The 17,897-nt window shown below is 55.2% G+C and overlaps 1 protein-coding gene across 1 annotated transcript; it reads right to left on the reverse strand.

Moving 5' to 3' along the window:
* Window positions 1–151: 151 nt before the first annotated feature.
* On the reverse strand, window positions 152–17,020 carry Abcb8 (ATP binding cassette subfamily B member 8). The gene is made up of 16 exons (XM_027943395.2): window positions 16,818–17,020; window positions 14,101–14,413; window positions 13,629–13,784; window positions 13,458–13,552; window positions 13,228–13,333; window positions 12,247–12,408; window positions 12,055–12,140; window positions 11,803–11,900; window positions 11,322–11,427; window positions 7,894–7,927; window positions 7,567–7,703; window positions 7,301–7,395; window positions 6,992–7,125; window positions 6,032–6,179; window positions 2,954–3,204; window positions 152–2,347 (listed from the first exon to the last, which is right to left on the reverse strand). The coding sequence occupies exons 1-16, from the start codon at window positions 16,910–16,912 to the stop codon at window positions 2,219–2,221; spliced, it is 2,145 nt and encodes a 714-aa protein (XP_027799196.1). The 5' UTR covers window positions 16,913–17,020; the 3' UTR covers window positions 152–2,218.
* Between the last annotated feature and the right edge of the window lie 877 nt (window positions 17,021–17,897).

Below are 17,897 nucleotides of genomic sequence, written 5' to 3' on the forward strand. Positions count from 1 at the left end.
GTTCTCGGCGGACAAAACATCTTTGTTTGTCCGTGGTGCTGAGGATCGAACCCGGGCCGCACGCATGACAGGCGAGCGCGCTACCGCTTGAGCCACAATCCCCAGCCCCTGCAATTTATTTCTAATAAATTCCATCTTTGTCCAAAAAGCATTGTAGGCCACCAGATTTATTTATTCAGACTTCCAGCTGAGTAGGAAGCACATATTTCCACCAGCCAAATATGGCTACACCATGCTGCAATGGCTCACAGGCTTCAGGGGGCAGGGGCCATCTCGGACTGAGTGGCACGTGAGAAAAGTATAATACTTTGGAAGGGATAAGTGGATATGATGGCTTGTAGCACAGATGTGACCACTTTCCCAGGCTATTGCACCGTGTTTTTAAGTACTTCACTGTAGTTCATCTTATTTATCCCTTGGAAAAGACTTTTCAAGACCAAGCATAGCCAGACTGTATCTCTGCAGAGTAGCTGGCACAGCAAGGTCAAGGTGAGCTTACAGGCCAGTGAGTGCAGATGCACAGCTCATCTGCCTGGCCGTGGGGTTTCTCTAACTTCTCCAGGTGGTGGGAGGAGGGCAATTCCGGAAGAGCCATCTTGAAGCTGGGTGGCCTGGGCCTGGAGGTGGGATGGGAAACAGGAGCTGCCTAGCTTCCTGCCCTGTGAGGAAGGCATCAGGCAACAACCAGGCCTAGGGTTGGGCAGAGCAGAAGGGACCAGCTAGGACGCTGAGTCCCTGCCCAGGCTCTAGTTTAGTGGCCAAGCAACCCGGAGCCAGCCCTAAACTCTTGCTCCCTGGACTGCAACCTCTGATCAGTCAGGAAGCAGGATACCAAACAAGGATGTTGGGGCCCTGGGGCTTTTGGATGGCTTGCCCCATAGTGGTATCTGGTCCTAAACCATGCCCACAGAAGCTTCAAGTCCCAACCTGGCTCCTGCACTCACACCTAAGCCACTGCTGCCTCTTTTACCTCATTTGTACACCACTGCTCCTGCCCCCTGAAAAATGGAAATACTTCTTTGCTGCAGGAAAAATGCAAAATGCTTGGCTGGTTCTGAAGGGTGGCACAGGCACCCACTCTCCCCATGCCTCAGAGAGTGGGACTCTGTGGAGTCCCAGTCTGGATATGGCTAGACAAGGGAAGACCCTTAGTGGGAAGAGACAAGGGCAGCATCAAGGCAGGAGGCCACCAGCCCTGGGAGTAGATGAGGAGGACTGGTGCATCTGCAGCATCAGAAGGACATAAGGTCCTGACTGCTTTTGGTTCTGGGCACCACTGCAGTCCAAGAGCCTTTCACAGTGCCTTTCTTGGACCCAGAACTGTCTCATTCACAGCTTTGGGGCCATAAGCACGTCACTAGGGCTGTCGGCCTGTCCATCCCCTTCCAAGGTGAGGCCCCAAGCCACATGCTCCATGAGCCTCCCCATGGCTTTGCACCAACTGCTTCCCGTGGACACCACGGGCCCACTGAGTATGCTGGGTGTGCTGCAGGCCCCTGTCTCCTTCAAGCAGGAGGCTGGCTCACAGTCTCACCAGGTCAAAGACTCAAGTCACACAGGGCAGGGACAGTAATAGTGTCCCACCCCTCTTACCCCAACCCATGTGGGTCCTGTTAAGCATCTGTCCCCTTGGAGATGGTGGGTAAAATCCAGATATTAAGACTGTGGTAACGGAGGAGAGGGTTGGAAGGGAGGATGTGTGGAGGATGGACCAAGGGGAGGCTCCTCCTCTCAGGGTCAGAGAGGCAGCAGGGACTTTCCAGTGGGAGAGTCAGTCCCCAGTTTACGAAGAAGTGAGATCCTAGCAGGAATGGGGAAGAGCTCAGGTCTGGATTCCCAGGCCTACTCTTGGACTCTGAATTTTCAAAATTTCCTGGAGCTGAGGGTCCAGACAACTTCAGGCTGTTGGGTAGAGCTGGGGCAGAGAGAGGACAGAGCAGAAAGGCCTTGGGGATTCTGCCTTACCATGTGCAGCCCAAAGATTCTGTGCTCTGGCAGGAAGGCAGTGGCAGGCAGCAGGGGTAAGAGTGAGTGGGAGAGATACCACCCCCAGCCCAGCTGGTGGGCCTGGCTTTATTGTGAGTGGAGAGGCAGCAGTCACAGCCACACCTAGCATGCTGGCCCTCCAGGGGCCCAGTCCCTGGACAGCTCCCCCAGCTGAGCTGTCCCTGATGCTGGGCAGCAACCAGACCTCAGAGGGCCATTCTCAGGACTTGTGCTAGTGGTTCCTAGGGCCTCTGGGCTTCTCCCGAGGTGAGCCTGATGTTGGTGGGGTGTCCAGGGCCTGCCTCCGGATGAGCTCTGCATAGAGGCCACCTTTCTTCAGGAGCTCTTCGTGGGTCCCAGCCTGGAAGGGGGGAAGAAGGGCCTGAGGGTCACTCAACAGCATCACATTCAGAGTCCTGGGAGGGCTGGCCTTTATCAGTCATTGGGCTCCTGGTCACTTAAGCCAGTGATCTTCTGGGGACACATGGAAAACACAGTCCAACCTGAAATGAACTGCCATTGCTGAGGACACAGCTGTTAGTGCCCATCCCTCCTCCACAGGACTACGGAGGAAGTACATTGACTCTTCCTGTTAGCCCCCTCCCCTGCACTGAGTCTATGAGCCAAGCCCACAAGCTCTCTGAGGATCTGCTCCTAATGGTCCCATCAGAGTCCCTGGTGTAGCCTCTGCCCTCAGTCCTTGGGTGGCCAGCCCTGCCCTGGGCCCCATGCCTACCTCCAACAGATCTACTTTTCCCTTCAATCCTGGGAGCCTCTAATGAGCCTCTATGCCAGGGGACAGAGAAAGAAACCAATGCCTCAAGAGGCCAGGGCTTGTGCAAGGGTAGGGATTCTGCTTCTAGGACATGGGGCTGGGCCAGAGGAGTTGCTTCTCTATGCTGCCTTTTCCACCATCATGGCTAGAGCCACCCTAACCCACTGCCCGACTCCCCAGGCCCACACTGACCTCCCAGACCTGTCCATTGGCCATGACAATGATGCAGTGGGCTGCACGGACAGTGCTGAGCCGGTGGGCAATGACCAGCACAGTGCGGCCAGTGCTGGCTCGGTCCAGGGCCTCCTGCACCACCCGTTCAGATTCAGCATCCAGCGCACTGGTGGCCTCATCCAGGATCAGCACTGTGGGCTGCTTGATGAGGGCACGGGCAATGGCCACACGCTGCTTCTGGCCACCAGACAGGGTTGTGCCCCGCTCGCCTGCATAGGAAAAGGATAAGGTGAAGGCCTGAAGAGATCCTCGGCTCCACACTTGGGAGTGTCAGGCAGAGAGGCACTGGGTCCTTCCTAAACTTCCCCCTAGTCCCTCTGGTCCCTCCCCAGAGTGTCCCTGACACGTCAATGCTCGTCCTGCCTCTCCAAGGGTGGGGTGTCATCTGTCAGCTCCCTGGTCCCACATCCCTGTGCAAAGAAAGCAGTGTACACATGTGCACACCAACATGAGTGGTCAGCACAGGAGCCTCCTAGCATGCAAGGCCTCTGGGCCAGGCAGGTGGCCCTGCCCTGATGCTATAGCTCGAGCTGTCATCCTGGCCTCAGGGACTCCACTGCTGTGGGGACCTGCTAGGATCCAAGGAGACTCCAGGCATGGCGGCATTTGAAGGCCACAGAAGAGAGCAGAAGTGGCAGCTGGTGAGCCAAAAGGAACTGTGAGGTGATGGCAGGGTCTTGAGTTAGTGAGGGGGCAGCTCTGAGAAGCCCACACGAGCAGGGAGCATGCCAGGTTCAGAGGCACAGGAGAGCACCACCCAGGGAGAGATGCCAGGGGTCCTCCCACTCAAGGTAGTGCGACCACCCAGGGAGAGACGCCAGGGGCCCCCCACTCAGGGCAGTGCGGAGCCCAGTCATGTGGACACAGCTAGATTAGCAAGGTGGAATTCGACAGGTGGCTAAAGAAAGGTCTCAGCCCAGGGGCTGATGCTTGCTCAGACTAAAGAGCCAAGAGTTCAGTTTTGCCATTCTGAGAGGTGCTGATACATTCTGCAGCAGATCTAGCATGTGGGGCGGTAAACAGAGCCCCAGAGATGGAAAGGAGAAGACCTCTTGCACCTAAAGCTGCAAGCCACCAGTGCACATGCTATTGTGCTGCTGCATGTCCCCTGAACCACCAGAGCCCTCTCCTGGGAAGTCAGAAGAAAGACCTGCACAGGACACCAACTGTTATGTTGATAGATGCTTCTTTTTTGGCGGGGAGGGTATGGGAGTGTGGGAGACCAACCTCGCACATAACTTGAGTTAACTCCCCTGCTGGGCGATGTGGCATCAGGCACCCATGCTGCTAGACTGCCCTGCTCTTCTAGGGTTTGAGTGACTGTCTTCTTGCCCGGGCTTGTCTTCCCTACAGCCCCGTGGGTGGAGCTACGCTCACCTGTTCCTTTATAATATAACCTCTTGTCCTGTTTAGATAGAATCTTCCCTGGAAGTGCCTTGTGTGTGTTCCCTTCTCTTACTGAAGTGGCACCCCCTTTCTCCACAGAAAAGCCTGCTTCACCATGGCTGATTTTAGGACTGTCAGCAAAAGAGCCCGTTGTAGATAAACTTCCTATTTTCATGTCGCCCTGTTTACTTGGCCACTGGCCGAGAAGATACCAGCACTCCAGGTACTGGGCACCCCCTTACTAGTTTTTCACAAACGTATCCAGTATAGTACTTTGTAGAAATGTGCAAACAAGGCCTCTGGCCTTGAGCTGGGCTTCACAGAGATGTCTACATTTTTAAGATAAGTTACAAATGGGCCCATGGTAACAGCTGGCAGGGGGAGGAAAGAAAGGGGAGATGAAGCTCTCCCCTTCTCAGGTGCTGTCCTTGAAGAGTTAACATGTTCAGAACAGTGAGAGAAAAAGCTGCTTTTATGTGAACTTCTGCAGATTGCGAACTTCTGAGCCCCTCCCCTTACATGCTGGGTATAAACTCTGAAACTCCCTGAACTCGGGGTTCAGGGGATTGATTGATTACAGCAAAGGCTGTACCCTCTGAACCTGGCTGCAGCCCAATAAAACTGTTTCCTACTATCTTCGGTGCCTTGCCTCGTTTGTCCCTACAACATTACTGTGCCCTTGGCTGTGGCCTACCCAGACGTCAGTCAACCTGCTGACAGTGGACATCATGAAGATACTCAGCCCCCTGAAACCTGACCCCTTGCCTCATTTGAATAGCTTCTCTCAATAAAAGGAGTCAGCGCAATAAAAGGGGTCAGCGCGTGCTCTCTCTCTCTCTCTCTCTCTTCCTGCAGACCCTTAAGGTTAGAGGAGCTGTCACAGTGACTCCAAAGAAAAAGGTATTCGTGTCTCTCTCTTTTTTTTTTTTAATATTTATTTTTTAGGTGTAGATGGACACAACACAATGCCTTTATTTTTATGTGGTGCTTAGGATCAAACCCGGGTCCCGCCCGTACTAGGTGAGCGCTCTATCACTGAGCCACAATCCCAGCCCCATATTTGTGTCTCTCGTGTGGTTATTTTGCGCAGCCCAGTTAGCCCAGTTTACCTGGAGTGACCACTGAGCCTTTTAGTTGCGAACAGAAACCCGGCATGGGAGATTGAACTCAGGGGCACTGGTCCACTGAGCCACATCCCCAGCCCCATTTTGTATTTTATTTAGAGACAGGGTCTCACTGAGCTGCTTAGTACCTCACTTTTACTGAGGTTGGCTTTGAACTCACAATCATCCTGCCTCTGCCTCCCGAGCTAGTGGCATTACAGGCGTGTACTACTACACCTGGCAGAGGAGACACTTTTAAACAGTAAGAAAAGAAGAACGAAACAGGAGCCAGAGGAGGGGAAAACAGTTATGAGGCAAGAGCCCCCCATCCTCTGGGCTTGGAATGTGGTAGGCTCTGTGAATCACTTGCATGGCCAGAGTCCTGTCTGTCACTCCCTGTCCGGTGCTCTGGCCCTCCGGAGCCCTGCCTGTCTCTGCAGCCCACATGGTCTGCTGTGCTGAGCCACATGGGTCAAGACTTCCCGGCCCCCACAGAGCCTCATCACCATGGAGCCTTGCAGACCCCAGCAGGCATCCTCCAACTCACCCACAATGGTGTCATAGCCCTGGGGGAAGCTGCTGATGAACTCATGGGCATTGGCTTCCCGTGCAGCTGCATATACCTCCTCGTCAGAAGCATCCAGTTTTCCAAAGCGGATGTTCTCCATGATGGTCGTTCCAAACAGGACTGGCTCCTGGGGTGGGGACACAGAGACAGTGTCTACAGGAAGTCTCCCACTCTGCCCCAGTAGGAGTGCTTTATGCTGCTGAGCCACATCCCCAGCCCTTTTTGTTTGTTGTTTGGAGACAGGGTCTTGATAAATCGTTTAAGGTCTCACTAAGTTGCTGAAGCTGGCCTCAAACTTGAGATCCTCCTGCCTCAGCCTCACTGGAGTGTGCCACCCTACCCAGTGAGACTCTGTTTGACTAGATCCCTTAGGGGTAACTTAGGGTGAGCCAGAAGTTCAAAGTCAGAGGTCAATCAAGTGAGAACACAGTGGCCCATTAAGGGGAAGTAGAAGTGGGTGAACCCTGTGAAGCAGAGGTGGGAAGGGGCTGGATGGCATGGCCAGCAGGCCTGGCAGTGATGGCAGCAGGAGGGTATTGCATTTGGCCCTCTCCTGAGGGGCTGGCCCTCATGGGATGCCTGCTTTTTGTCCCAGCCTGCAAAGGAAGAGTGCCCAGCACTTAGTGGGTCGGTGCTGGCCCCCAGCAATCCCAGCCCCTCTGCTGCAGGATCCTAAAATGCCCGCCTGCTTAGACTGCTGTCAACAGAAGCAAAGTGTCCCTGCCCTGGGAGACCAGTGCAGAGCTGCAGATGTCCAGGGCAGGGACACCTTGGATCCAGAGGACAACTAGGAATGGTGAAGAAGTCGAGGCCTCCTAAGGGGCAGCAGAGGGAGAGTGGGGGAAGGAAAGGCCTTGAGGACTGAGAAGGGGAGGCCCGGGAGGAGGGACTGGTGAGGGGAGCCCACCTATGCTGCCCACACTAGCCTCTGGCCCATACCTGGCTGATGAAGCCCACCACCTGGCCCCGGAGCCAAGAGGGGTCCAGGGTGCGCAGGTCATGTCCATCCAGCATCACCACACCGGCCGTGGGGTCGTAGAAGCGCTCTAGCAGGGATGCCACCGTAGTCTTTCCTGAGAGTTTGGGGTTGAGAGGGAGGAAGCCAAGGTCCAAGGAAAGAGGGACCCTTATGGCAGTGGGAGCTCCCCCGGCCCAGGGCAGAGAGCTGGGATCTTACTGCTTTTTTTGCTCCCAGCCCTGCTCCAAGTGGCTGCCACAGAAAATCAGAGGGTGGGGGGCACTGCTTACCTCCCCCAGACTGGCCCACAAGGGCCACAATCTTGCCAGGGGGCAGCGTCAGGGTGAAGTCCTTGAGTACCTCAAAGCCGGGGCGGCAGGGGTAGCTGGGGGAGTCAAAGAGAACCCTGGTCACAGCAGGCTCCCAAGTCCCTTGGGGCCCCGCTCCCTCCTGAGGCACCTGGTTCACAGGGGCCTTCAGCCAAACACCCCACCCGGCTCCCCTCCAGTCTTCAGCCCAGAAAGGCCTGTCCCTGTGCCTGCTCACCGCCGCTGACCTGAAGCTGACGTTCTGGAACGTGATGGAGCCACGGAGGTGCTCCTTGGGGATGCAGCAGCCCCCCGAGAGTGGGATACAGGGGCTCAGGGTCATGAATTCAAAGACACGGGCACCTGCACTGAGCCCCCGCACTACCTGTGGAGGAATCCAGAGTTTGTGTTAAGGAGGGAGTAGGGGCTCCCAGGAAAGGATGCCCCTGGGTGCTGGGGTCTGGGACAGCATTTCTGGTGCCCCCACTGCAGGCCATGGAGACAGGATGTGACCTAGTTGCCCGTCCACAGGTGACGAATGGGACTCAGTCCATATCCCAGTGTCGCCCACTCACCTGACCAAACAGGACAGAGAGGTTGGCCATGGACCTGCGGACAGAGAGGTTGGAGGAAGTGGCGACAAGAGCCAGTGAGAGGTGAAGGACAAGGAGGCTTGAGGTCAAGTGCAGCGAGGTCCCTGACATCTGGAACTGCAAGAACCCTGGGATCCGGTGACACAGGTCACCAAGCCTTGCTTCCCTCCTTGGCTGCATGAGGACAACTGTCAGTCTACCCTAGGTCCTCAGAGGGAGGCTCCAGGAACAACGAACATGGAATGAAGACCCAGAGTCTCAGTTGGGAGTCTCTATGCTGCCCTGGCCTGCGGGGTGAAGTCAGCTCAAAGTGAGGGATGACATGAGTCTACGAGGAAGAAGCCCCAGCTGAGCCCATGACTTGTGGCCTTGGCCACGAAGACATAGATGCCTTTGACAGAGATCAAGGTGGTATGGCCCACAAGGGGAGGTCACATCTAACATTAGACTCCCGGGGAGGCAATGACTTATGTTAAAAAAAAATGTGGAAAAAAAGCAGAATCCACAGAGAAAGAAAACAGAAGACACCGGCCACAGGGGGATCTTGGGGGAGACCCCAAAGTTCCCTGACAAAATTTTTACTGTGGGCAAAATTTCTACTGCAGGTGTGTATGTGGAGAAGATGGGCCTGTGTGTTTATCTGTCTAGACAGTGGGTGGCCTTTGTCTTGTCAGGGCTGGGCACAGGGCTGGCTGGCTGCTGTGAGCTGGGAGAAGATGAGTCAAGTCTTAGTCACGGGTCCCTGAACGGCCTGGCCGACCCGTGACGATGTGTGTGCCACAGAGTACTCAGGGTCCTTCCTAAGAAGGGGAAAGACTGACTCCCCAGGACTCTTGGCCTGCAGGACTCACTTCAACCAGTGCTGGGGTGGGGGTGGGAGGAGCCCCAAAGCCCTCCAGAGCACGGCTCTGTCAGGCTCAGCCCTCGCCAAAGGGAGTGGGGAGGCCTTGGCAGGGAAGAGCCAACCCAGTGAGCTATTTGTTGATGAGGTGGAAGAACGGCTCCACAGAGATCTGGAAGCCATCAGGGCCTGGCAAAGGGGCCACCGCAACTGAAATCCAAGACGCGCATGACTCATAGGCGTGCAATGACCTTGCGCCCAGGGATGCCGCAGGATGCAGACCACGTGCTCTGCCCAGGTGGGTCCTGGCCCCAACTGTGGTCTGTCTGGGCGCCACCCCATCTCTGCCCAAAAGAACACTTCAGATGGGGTGCAAGGTGGGGGCTACACTGCTCTGCTCCTCCCTCCCTCTGGACCCAGCACTGACACCTGTGCCCTTGGCGGCCCAACAGGACTCGGGAGGAAACAGCAGCTTCCTGAAGACCCAATTCTTCAGAGGCAGGCAGGGACCCTTGTGACAACACAGACTGTCTCCCTGGGCAGTCCTGTGGCTATTACACAATCCTGCTGAATGGCTGGCTGGGCAGTGCAGTGGGGAGATGAGGAGACTCCTCAGGCTAGGAAGGGGAAGGGGTCTTGGGAGCAGGGTCAGGGCTGAGTTTCTTAAGGGAGCCAGTGGGTTTCTTATGGGTCCCCAGGTGAATCAGCACGGGGTGCCAGCCCTGGGAACCACGGGAGCCAGAGGAGACACCCCAAGCCCCGCCTCTCCCATAATCAGAGCATCTTTGGATCCTGAAGCCACCAGGGAGCAGTGAAGGAGGGATGAGACTCTCCAGAACCGGAGGGTCTGAACATGGCTGGCTCAGGGAACAGAGCAGAAACAGGGCCAGGGTTCCCGCTGCTGCGGGAGAGGATGGAATGTGCTGTGGGATGTACATCTGGGGCCAAGATGGGTGTTCTGTCCGGGGTGAGCATGGGAGCTGCCCTACCCCTTCTCTGGTTTGGCCTCACTTCCCTCAAGGCACTCAGCTCAGGGCTGAAGGATTCTCTAGGAAACTGTGGACCTAGAGCAGTGATAAAGAGGACTCCAGGCAGGGAGGGGCACCACCAGATCAGGAGCGCCATCTCTGGAAGGAGTCAGGGGCCAATGCCCGGAGAATGCGGGGGACCTCGGGTGATGTGGTTGCAGATAACGCAGGTCTTCACTCTTTAATTATTTATTAGGACATACTCACTCTTTAATTATTTATCACAACGTGTATTTATGTGCAGGCCATGTGTGGGAGAAAGCAAAGAAAGCAGCAGTAGGAACTGCTCATGTTGAGCCGGGAGAGGGAAGGGCCTGGCAGGACCGCGGTTTGTCTGGTGGCTGAGGAGGCTGATGGGCTCCAGGCTGCCTCACAGGGCAGACGGGGTCAAGTGGAGCAGGGAGTTTTAGACCAGTGAGAAATGACAAGACACAGGTTGGGGTCTGCAGGGGCAGAGGGTCCACTTCTCATCCCAGGGAATGGTTACAATGGGGGCAGCTCTTAAAAAGCTTGTGGAGTGGCTCAGGAGGCTGAGGCAGGAGGATCTCAAGTTCAAAGCCAGTTTCAGCAACTTAGTGAGGCCCTAAGCAACTTAGCGAGACCCTGTCTCTAAATAAAATACAAAACAGGGCTGGGAATGTGGCTCAGTGCTTGAGTGTCCTGGGTTCATTCAATTCCTAGTACCAAGGGAAAAAAAAATAACCAAAAAACTTGTGGAGGATGGTCTAGCCACCAGGGAATACCAATCAGCTTCAAAACAGAATGTGAGGAAACTTGCGCACCCTCTAGGCTCAAGCAGCCAGTCACAAAAGGATGGAAGCTGCATGACTGCACTTCTGTGAGGTTCCCAGAGTGGCCAGAGTCAGAGAGCAGGGTGCCAGGCTGGGGAGGGAGGACGGGGAGTGGCGCTCAACGGGTTCAGTCTCACTTTTGTGAGATGACAAAGTTCTGGAGATGGGTGCTGGTGATGGCTGCACAAGCTTGCACTTCAACGGGGCAAGGGCAAGGACATCTACCTCATGTGGATTCCACCACACGAACCATTTTAAAAATCTGTCAAGGGGGCGCTGTGGCTGTGGCTTAGCGACAGAGCACTCGCCTCGCACCTGTGAGGCCCTGGGTTTGACCCTCAGCACACATAAAAAAAAATAAATTAAATAAAGGTACGTGTCCGTCTACAACTAAATACACACACACACACACACACACACACACAAAAGTCTGTTAAGGATGCTTGTGAGTGGCCTGGAAGGCTGAAGATACCAACAGCCTTCGAGAATGGAGCCGGTGAGTCGGCTGGAGGGCTGGGACCCTCCAGCCTATGCTCCTTTCCACGAACTTGCTTTCGCCACGTCCACACCCCCAGATGTCACTGAGCCTTGGTTGTGGGCCCAACATCAGCCCAAAGTCACGGGTGGGGAGCTGGGCAGGCCTGGGGCTGGACTACAGTCCCCCAGAGCATGCTGGCACCCCGAGTCTTGCCAGACAGGGCACTGGAGGGGTCAGGGGGCATCTTAGGGATGGGAACAGCCCTCACTCACCTCTGCACCGTTTGGGAGGCCACCAGGAAGGACATGAGGTCTCCTCCTGTCAGCTGCTGTCCAGCCACAAGGGAGCCCCCAACAAACAGGGTGCCCAGGACCATGCCTGTATGGGAAGGGGACAAACAGTGAGGAAGAAAGTGGCAAGTGACAACTAATGAATTTGGCCTGTTAGTCCCGACTCCTAGCCCTGCTCAGTCACTAGCTGATGGGGGAATCTAGGCAGAGTGGTCTCAGCCTCGATCTCCTCCTCTGCAAACAAGCAGGGCAGGCGCCCCCTCCATGCTCCCTTCTGGGCAGTCCTGCAATAACACACCCACCACCCTCCCGTCACCCACAAGTGTCATCAGCTGGAGAACCTGATAAACGAAGGCGCTCGATGGATGCCCCAAGAGCATGGCAGGGGAGCGCAGCTCTCACCTATCTCTGCTCCTCCCCTGGCCACAAACCCATGTCCCCTCCCCAGGCAGACCCCACTCACAGTTGAATGCAATGTTGGAAAGCCCTTGGAACAAAGCAATGCCTGTGCCCAGCTCCTCTGCCTTACAGCGGCAGCTCTCCAGCTCTGCTCTGTAGCGTCTGGGGAGAGACCAGGCCAGGCACTTAGGGCGCAGCTGGGCTGGGTGTGGAAGGGGTAGGTGTGCATGGGAGGATGCAGCTGGGTGGGGTGTGGGAAGGGGTAGGTGTGCGTGGGAGACGCTCTGGTTCTGTGCTCCACCCTTCCAGGACTCACTCCTCTTCCCGCGGCTCCATGGCGAAGGCTCGAACCGTCCGCACGTTGCCCAGGGCCTCATCGGCTACGCCTGTTGCTCTGGCAACCTGCATTGAGTCCGGGGCACAGGAAGTCAGGTTGGAAACAGGAGGAGTGACAGAACAGATCAGAGAATGGGAGGAAGCTAAGGGGACACCCAGGGGATTCCAGTACCTGCTCCTGACACTGGCGAGACAATTTGCGGAGACCTGAGCCCATCAGGGTGCCAACGCCCATCAGGGCAGGTGTGGCAATCATCAGCAGCAACGTGAGGCGTGTGGACAGCATGGACAGGGACACCAGGCAGCCAGCCACCTGGGTGCAGCTGCGCAGCCCCTGTGAGAAGGAAGGGGGCACAATCTAGCAGCAGAAGCAGGACATGGGACTCATGCTCACTCACCAGGCCCAGGACACCAGAGGCCATGTGGCACTCCTCAGTCACCAAACATAATCCCTCTGGATGAGCTGGGGTCAACCAGCAGGCAGGAAGGGCTGGGTCAGAACGGCATGGACTATGCCATTTTCCCCCAGAAAGATGTTTGCTTCTCTTCCTGTTCCAGAAATCAAACTACGAGAATCACAAGGGGATATGTCCCCCTGACAGTCATGGGCCAGTGTCATAACCCAGAGGCCAGAGTGATGGAGGGGTGGATAACGGGAAGATGTCAGTGTGTAGTAAATAGCAACTGCAAGAGCTCAATGCTGGCCAGAGACTGACTGGCACCCTGGGGATGGGCAGGCCATGTGAGTCTGCTCCTACGGGGAAAGGGTCTGGTCCAAGTCCTCAGGAAGGCTTTCTACGGGAGGAAGGATTTTTTTTTTTAGTATTGGAAACTGAACCCAGAGGGGCTTTACTACTGAGCCACATCCCTAAGTTGCTTAGGGTATCACTGAACCGTTGAGGCTGGCCTTGAACTCCTGCCTCGGTCTCCAGTGTCACTGGGATTATAGGCATGCGCCACCCACCCACCGGGAGGATTTCAGCCTACGCTGACTGTGCGCTGCCTCGGCACCTCCCAGCCATAGACTTCTGTGTTCTCTCACCCACACCCTCCTGGACAGTAGTGAGCACTGGCTGTGGACCCAACACCAGTCAGAAGTCAGGGCTGGGCCAGACCGGGCTGGCCTCATGAGTCCCATGGGGTGAGCACTGACCTGGGAGATGACGAGCTTGAAGGAAGATTTGAACTCCTGCACATCAGTTGTCAGTCGGCTCACCAGCTGCCCAGTCTTTTTGGCATCAAAGAAAGCAATGTCTTGACTGGTGGTGGGACATAGGGGCAGCAGGTGGGGGGAAGGAGGGAGACGTTGGTCCAGGATGCGACTCACCCCAGATTCTCCCCGGGCTATCAGTCACCCTAGCCCACACCCTGTGTCTAAAGTACCGAAGCAGTGAGCTGAAAAGGGCCTTCCGCATGTCCACGGCCATGCGCTCGCCAATATAGGACAGCAATACCAGGTACCCGAAGGTCAGCAGTCCCTGTGAGAGAGGCCAGTGCAGTTAGGGAGGACCCAGAAAGGCTTCACTGTGCCCTGGGTCCTCCCCCCTGCAGTACCTGGATGCCGTAGAGGACAAGCAGCTGTGTGCTTATCTTCCGGGACTCAGACACGAAGCTCCCCACATGATCCCTTGTGTACTTGGCCACGATCTCTACCAGCTGGCCCAGGAGCAGGGGGATCTGCACATTCACCAGCGCTGCACCCAATGCCAGCTATAGGGGGGCAAGGCAGAGTAGACAGACACTTAGAGAGAGGGGCCACTCTCCCTCACCAGCCCTGACCCTGCCCTTCCTCTCCCACAGCAGTGCCTCTTTGAGAGTTAAAGCCCAGGCTTCCAGCCCCACTGCAACCCTCTATCCTACAAACCAGGCTACCAAGGTCTTCTGGATGTCCTCAGACCCTGGGGCCCCAAGGCAACACTTGCTGCTTCTGATGAAAGAATGCTGTCCCTGCTCTGGCTTAGGGCTTCTGCAAATCCCTTCCTGGGTCCTTTTTCTCCCCAGTATGAAACAGCAGGGAAAGCCTCACCACGATGGCTGCACCCAGGACCAGCACATGGGGGCGCAGAAACTGCCAGAAGAGCTTCCAGTTAAAGTGGGACTCCACAACACGGGGTGAGGGGCAGGCGGGCAGGGCCTCTTCTGCCTCACATAGTGCCACAAGGCAGAGGCGGGGGTACTTGTAGAGCACTGCAGAGCCCAGCAAGGCTCCCCCACCCCAGCACCAGGCAGAGGGGCTCCGGCTGAGAGTTGGTAGGGCTTGAGGGAGGTGGGCCCGGAGCTGTGACCGCAGCTGGGACACGGCCCTGAGGAGGGAGGTACCAAGGCGGCCATCTGGGGACCTGCAGGGACAGAAGGTCATTGGTGGCTGAGGACCGAGTCATCCATCTTTCAACTGACCAACAAATCCCTGATCTCTGGCTGAGCTTCCTAGAAGCAGAATTTCCTTTTCTTTTTAGCTCCTGACACTGCCTTTTTCTGGGCTGTTTTTAAAGATTTATTTTTCAGACAAGGTCTCGCAATGTTGTCCTGAATGGCCAGGAACTCCAGGGCTCATGCAATCCTCCTGCCTCAGCTCCCAAGTAGCAGGAGCCACAGGTTGCAACACTATGCTAGGTTCTCAGCTCCTGAGACAAGTGTACACAGTGACACTGCTAAGGAATGCGATGGCTGAGCATAAGTCAGACCTTAAAAGTGTTCTTCCCCTGCATGGTCTCCCAGGCAACACCTTCAGTAAGGCCCCTTCAGCCTTCAAGGGCACCAACCCAGGTCTGTGCTGGTCTCCAGGACTGTCCTTTCCCAATCACAGTATGTCAGGGCTGGAGGGCACATAATAATGGCAGCTAGTTTACAGCACTCCTTTTCCAGTCCTTTTCTGGCTTAGGGCTTCTGCAAACCCCTTCCTGGGTCCTTTTTCTCCCCAGTATGAAACAGCAGGGACAGCCTCACCATGATGGCTGCACCCAGGACCAGCACATGGGGGCGCAGGTGAGGTCCAGAAATCCTCCATGAGTAAGGTTACCAGCAAGGTAAGCTCCTGCTCTGCATGGGACACTGTGTTGCTCATAGTGGGGATGGCAGATATGACCCCTGCAGCACTGACAAGGGTCCACTGCCTTTGCCTCTTGCCTCCCTGGGAGATGCCCTTATTCTCATTGATGATGAAAAAAATCCATGTGAGTTGAGAAATAAAATTGGGACTCCACAATACTGGGCATGGAGTAGGCAAGAGGGGCCTCGTCTGTCTAATGCAGCGCCACAAGGCAGAGGCAGAGATGTCCCCAGGCAGCAGCACTAGGACAAGAGGGGAACTCTGGTTCTGGTTCCAGAATCCAGGCTCATTCTACTCTGCCAAGTGTGCCATGCTCAAGCTGTGCATAGCAGGACCAGGAAGGGACCCAAGTCTTCTGGCTTATTGCACTCCATCACCCTATCTCCCCTCCTAGGCCTAGAGTGCCATGTGTGACAATGCATGGAAGGAAAGGGCTAGATGCTCCCCTCTCCCACCACTCCCAAATTGGCTGATGGAAGAAACAGGAAAACAAAAATCCAAAAAATTATAATAGATGTTGAGCAAATGTTTTTTGTGCGCACACATGTCCTCATTAGAAATATAGGACTGTCGGGCCTGACCACTGCAACATTTTACACTGCAATCCAGTACAATGCCCCAAAACAACCCAGTACAGTAAATATATATGTTTGCCACACAAAAAATGGAAGGTTTCACAAAATAATACTTTCCGTTATTTTTAAATGTGTATTTTGTTATATTATATTCATTTTTAAATGGTCCTGGTTACTAAATTCATTTCATGATCTATTGAAAATCACTGACTAAAGCACTCACATATACTTGGATATTCTTTGATGTCTTTCCTTGGGTTTCCTTCTGGTTTAGATAATACCAACACCCTTACTCTTTCCCACAGACTGTTTTCAAACTGTTTAATAATTTATCATGGCTACTTTCAGCTTCTCTCGTCTTCTCCAGACTCTAAGAAGGGCTCCACAGTTGCCAAGAATCGGTGGGTTGCTTCCCAGCACCAGTACTTCTAGCGCTAGCTAGCGGGGGCTCTTGCACTCTCTGCATCAATCAGATGAACTTTCCAGATGACACAGCTCCACGGGCAGCCCTTGGCGATCTTTTTGCTGTTCCACCCTCAGGTTATTCATTGCAGGATGGAGGGCATCAGTGCCTCCTCACAAAGCATTTACATGCAAGATGTAGTTTCCAAATCATTGCTTATTTCCCACCCACCCCTCTCTCTGGACCAACGCCTATGGAGTGTTTGACCAAGAACGAGTTACAGGTAGACCCCTGATTCCTGCTGAACGCCTCCAGCTCCAGGAACCACTTTCGATCGGCTCACTCTGAATCTTAGAAACATCTCGACTCTAACAACTATTTTTGTCCAAATTGCCAGATTAATTCGGAAAGGGAGAACGGGGGCTAGGAGTGGCGCCCCCTGGTGGGCAGTGCGACAGGGGCGTGGTCACTGACCCGGAGTCGGCTAGGTTCAGCCGACGCGCAGACGCAGGCGTGAGGAGCCTCCCGCTGGCACCGGGACAGAAGCTATAAATAATTGAGGCCAACTCCCAGGGGAGTGATATTCCGCCTCTGGCCGCACAGCTTACAACTCCCAGCAGGCTCCGCGCGAGCCCGGGGACTCCATCTCCCGGCGCTCCCCACGCCCCGCCGGCCTGTCAATGGCTCGCGCTCCAAGCAGCTTTCTCCCCTTTTACCTGACGGCCGAGAAAGTCTGGAATCGAAAGGATGGTAGCGACCTGCCTGGGACAGGGCCGCCCCGAATCCCGACCCGAAATAAGTGCACCAACATGCTGGGGCAGGAAGACCGGAGCAGCCGGCAACAACAGTTTCACCCTTATCCCACCGAGGTCTCCATGTTGGCTCCAGCCCCCATCCCGACAGCCTCCTCGCGCCTCGGCGCTGACTGGTGGAAAGAGACATCAATTTTACTGCAAGCTATGATTGGAGCAAACGATGACCGCCCTCTTCCTTCTGGAACTGTGATTGGATAGGGTCGTCTAATAGCCCGCCTCCCAGCCGTGGGCGGGGCCGAGTGGGAAAGGGCTCTGCCTCGTGCCCCGGGCTCTAGTCCGCTGGGTGTGTGGTAGGGAGGCCGGTCCTCCCACCTGGGTGATGTGCAGAGTAACGTGTCAGCTGACCTCTGGCGGTTTTCCTATGGATATTCCTGACGATCTCCAGATGTCTCCCGTCCAGATGTCCTGGGGTCTCTAGGGAGTGTACAGCGCTGGTTCTGGAGTGGGGCGGGCTGGGGGCGGGGAGCGAATGAGCAAAAATCGACCGTGGGAGTTAAAAACAAAAATAAACGAAAGGCAAGAGTCGGATGCGGTGGCGCACGCCTGGAATCCCAGTTACTCAGGAGGCTGAGGAAGGAAGATCGCAAATTCGAGGACAACCTTGGCAACTTAGTGATGACTTTCTCAAATAAAAAAATAAAATGCAAATGTTTCCCCACGTGTGGCATCCCCTGGGACACTCCTTCTTCTCAGTTATTGAGAACTTCTAGTATGGAGGTCCTGAAGTTTATCAGACCCATCTCCCAAACAGCCGGGTCTGAGCGACTTGCTGAGGCTCCAATCGCACTGGGAACAGCACTGCACCTCTGTTTTAACAGAGCTGTAATTATTTGTTTGCATATTTGCTCCTCCCACTGGGGGTGTGACTTCTTGGTGGGTAGTGGCTCTGACTCATTCATTCTGTTCCCTTCCCCTCCAAATACCTGGCAGGAAAAAGTGCCCTCTGTAATAAATTGACTTTATATCTCCCACCATTGGGGA

The sequence above is a fragment of the Marmota flaviventris genome, chromosome 1, assembly GCF_047511675.1.
Source record: "Marmota flaviventris isolate mMarFla1 chromosome 1, mMarFla1.hap1, whole genome shotgun sequence".
NCBI lineage: Eukaryota > Metazoa > Chordata > Mammalia > Rodentia > Sciuridae > Marmota > Marmota flaviventris.

What these genes read in the sequence shown, in the direction of transcription:
- Abcb8 (XM_027943395.2), bottom strand. Translation starts at nt 16,912, where the DNA reads ATGTTGGTGCACTTATTTCGGGTCGGGATTCGGGGCGGCCCTGTCCCA. An exon ending in TCAAGCTCGTCATCTCCCAG is followed by an intron (nt 12,409 to 13,227) that starts GTCAGTGCTCAC and finishes TCCTTCTCACAG; the next exon opens with GGGCTGCGCAGCTGCACCCA. An exon ending in TGTGGGCCAGTCTGGGGGAG is followed by an intron (nt 7,126 to 7,300) that starts GTAAGCAGTGCC and finishes CCAAACTCTCAG; the next exon opens with GAAAGACTACGGTGGCATCC.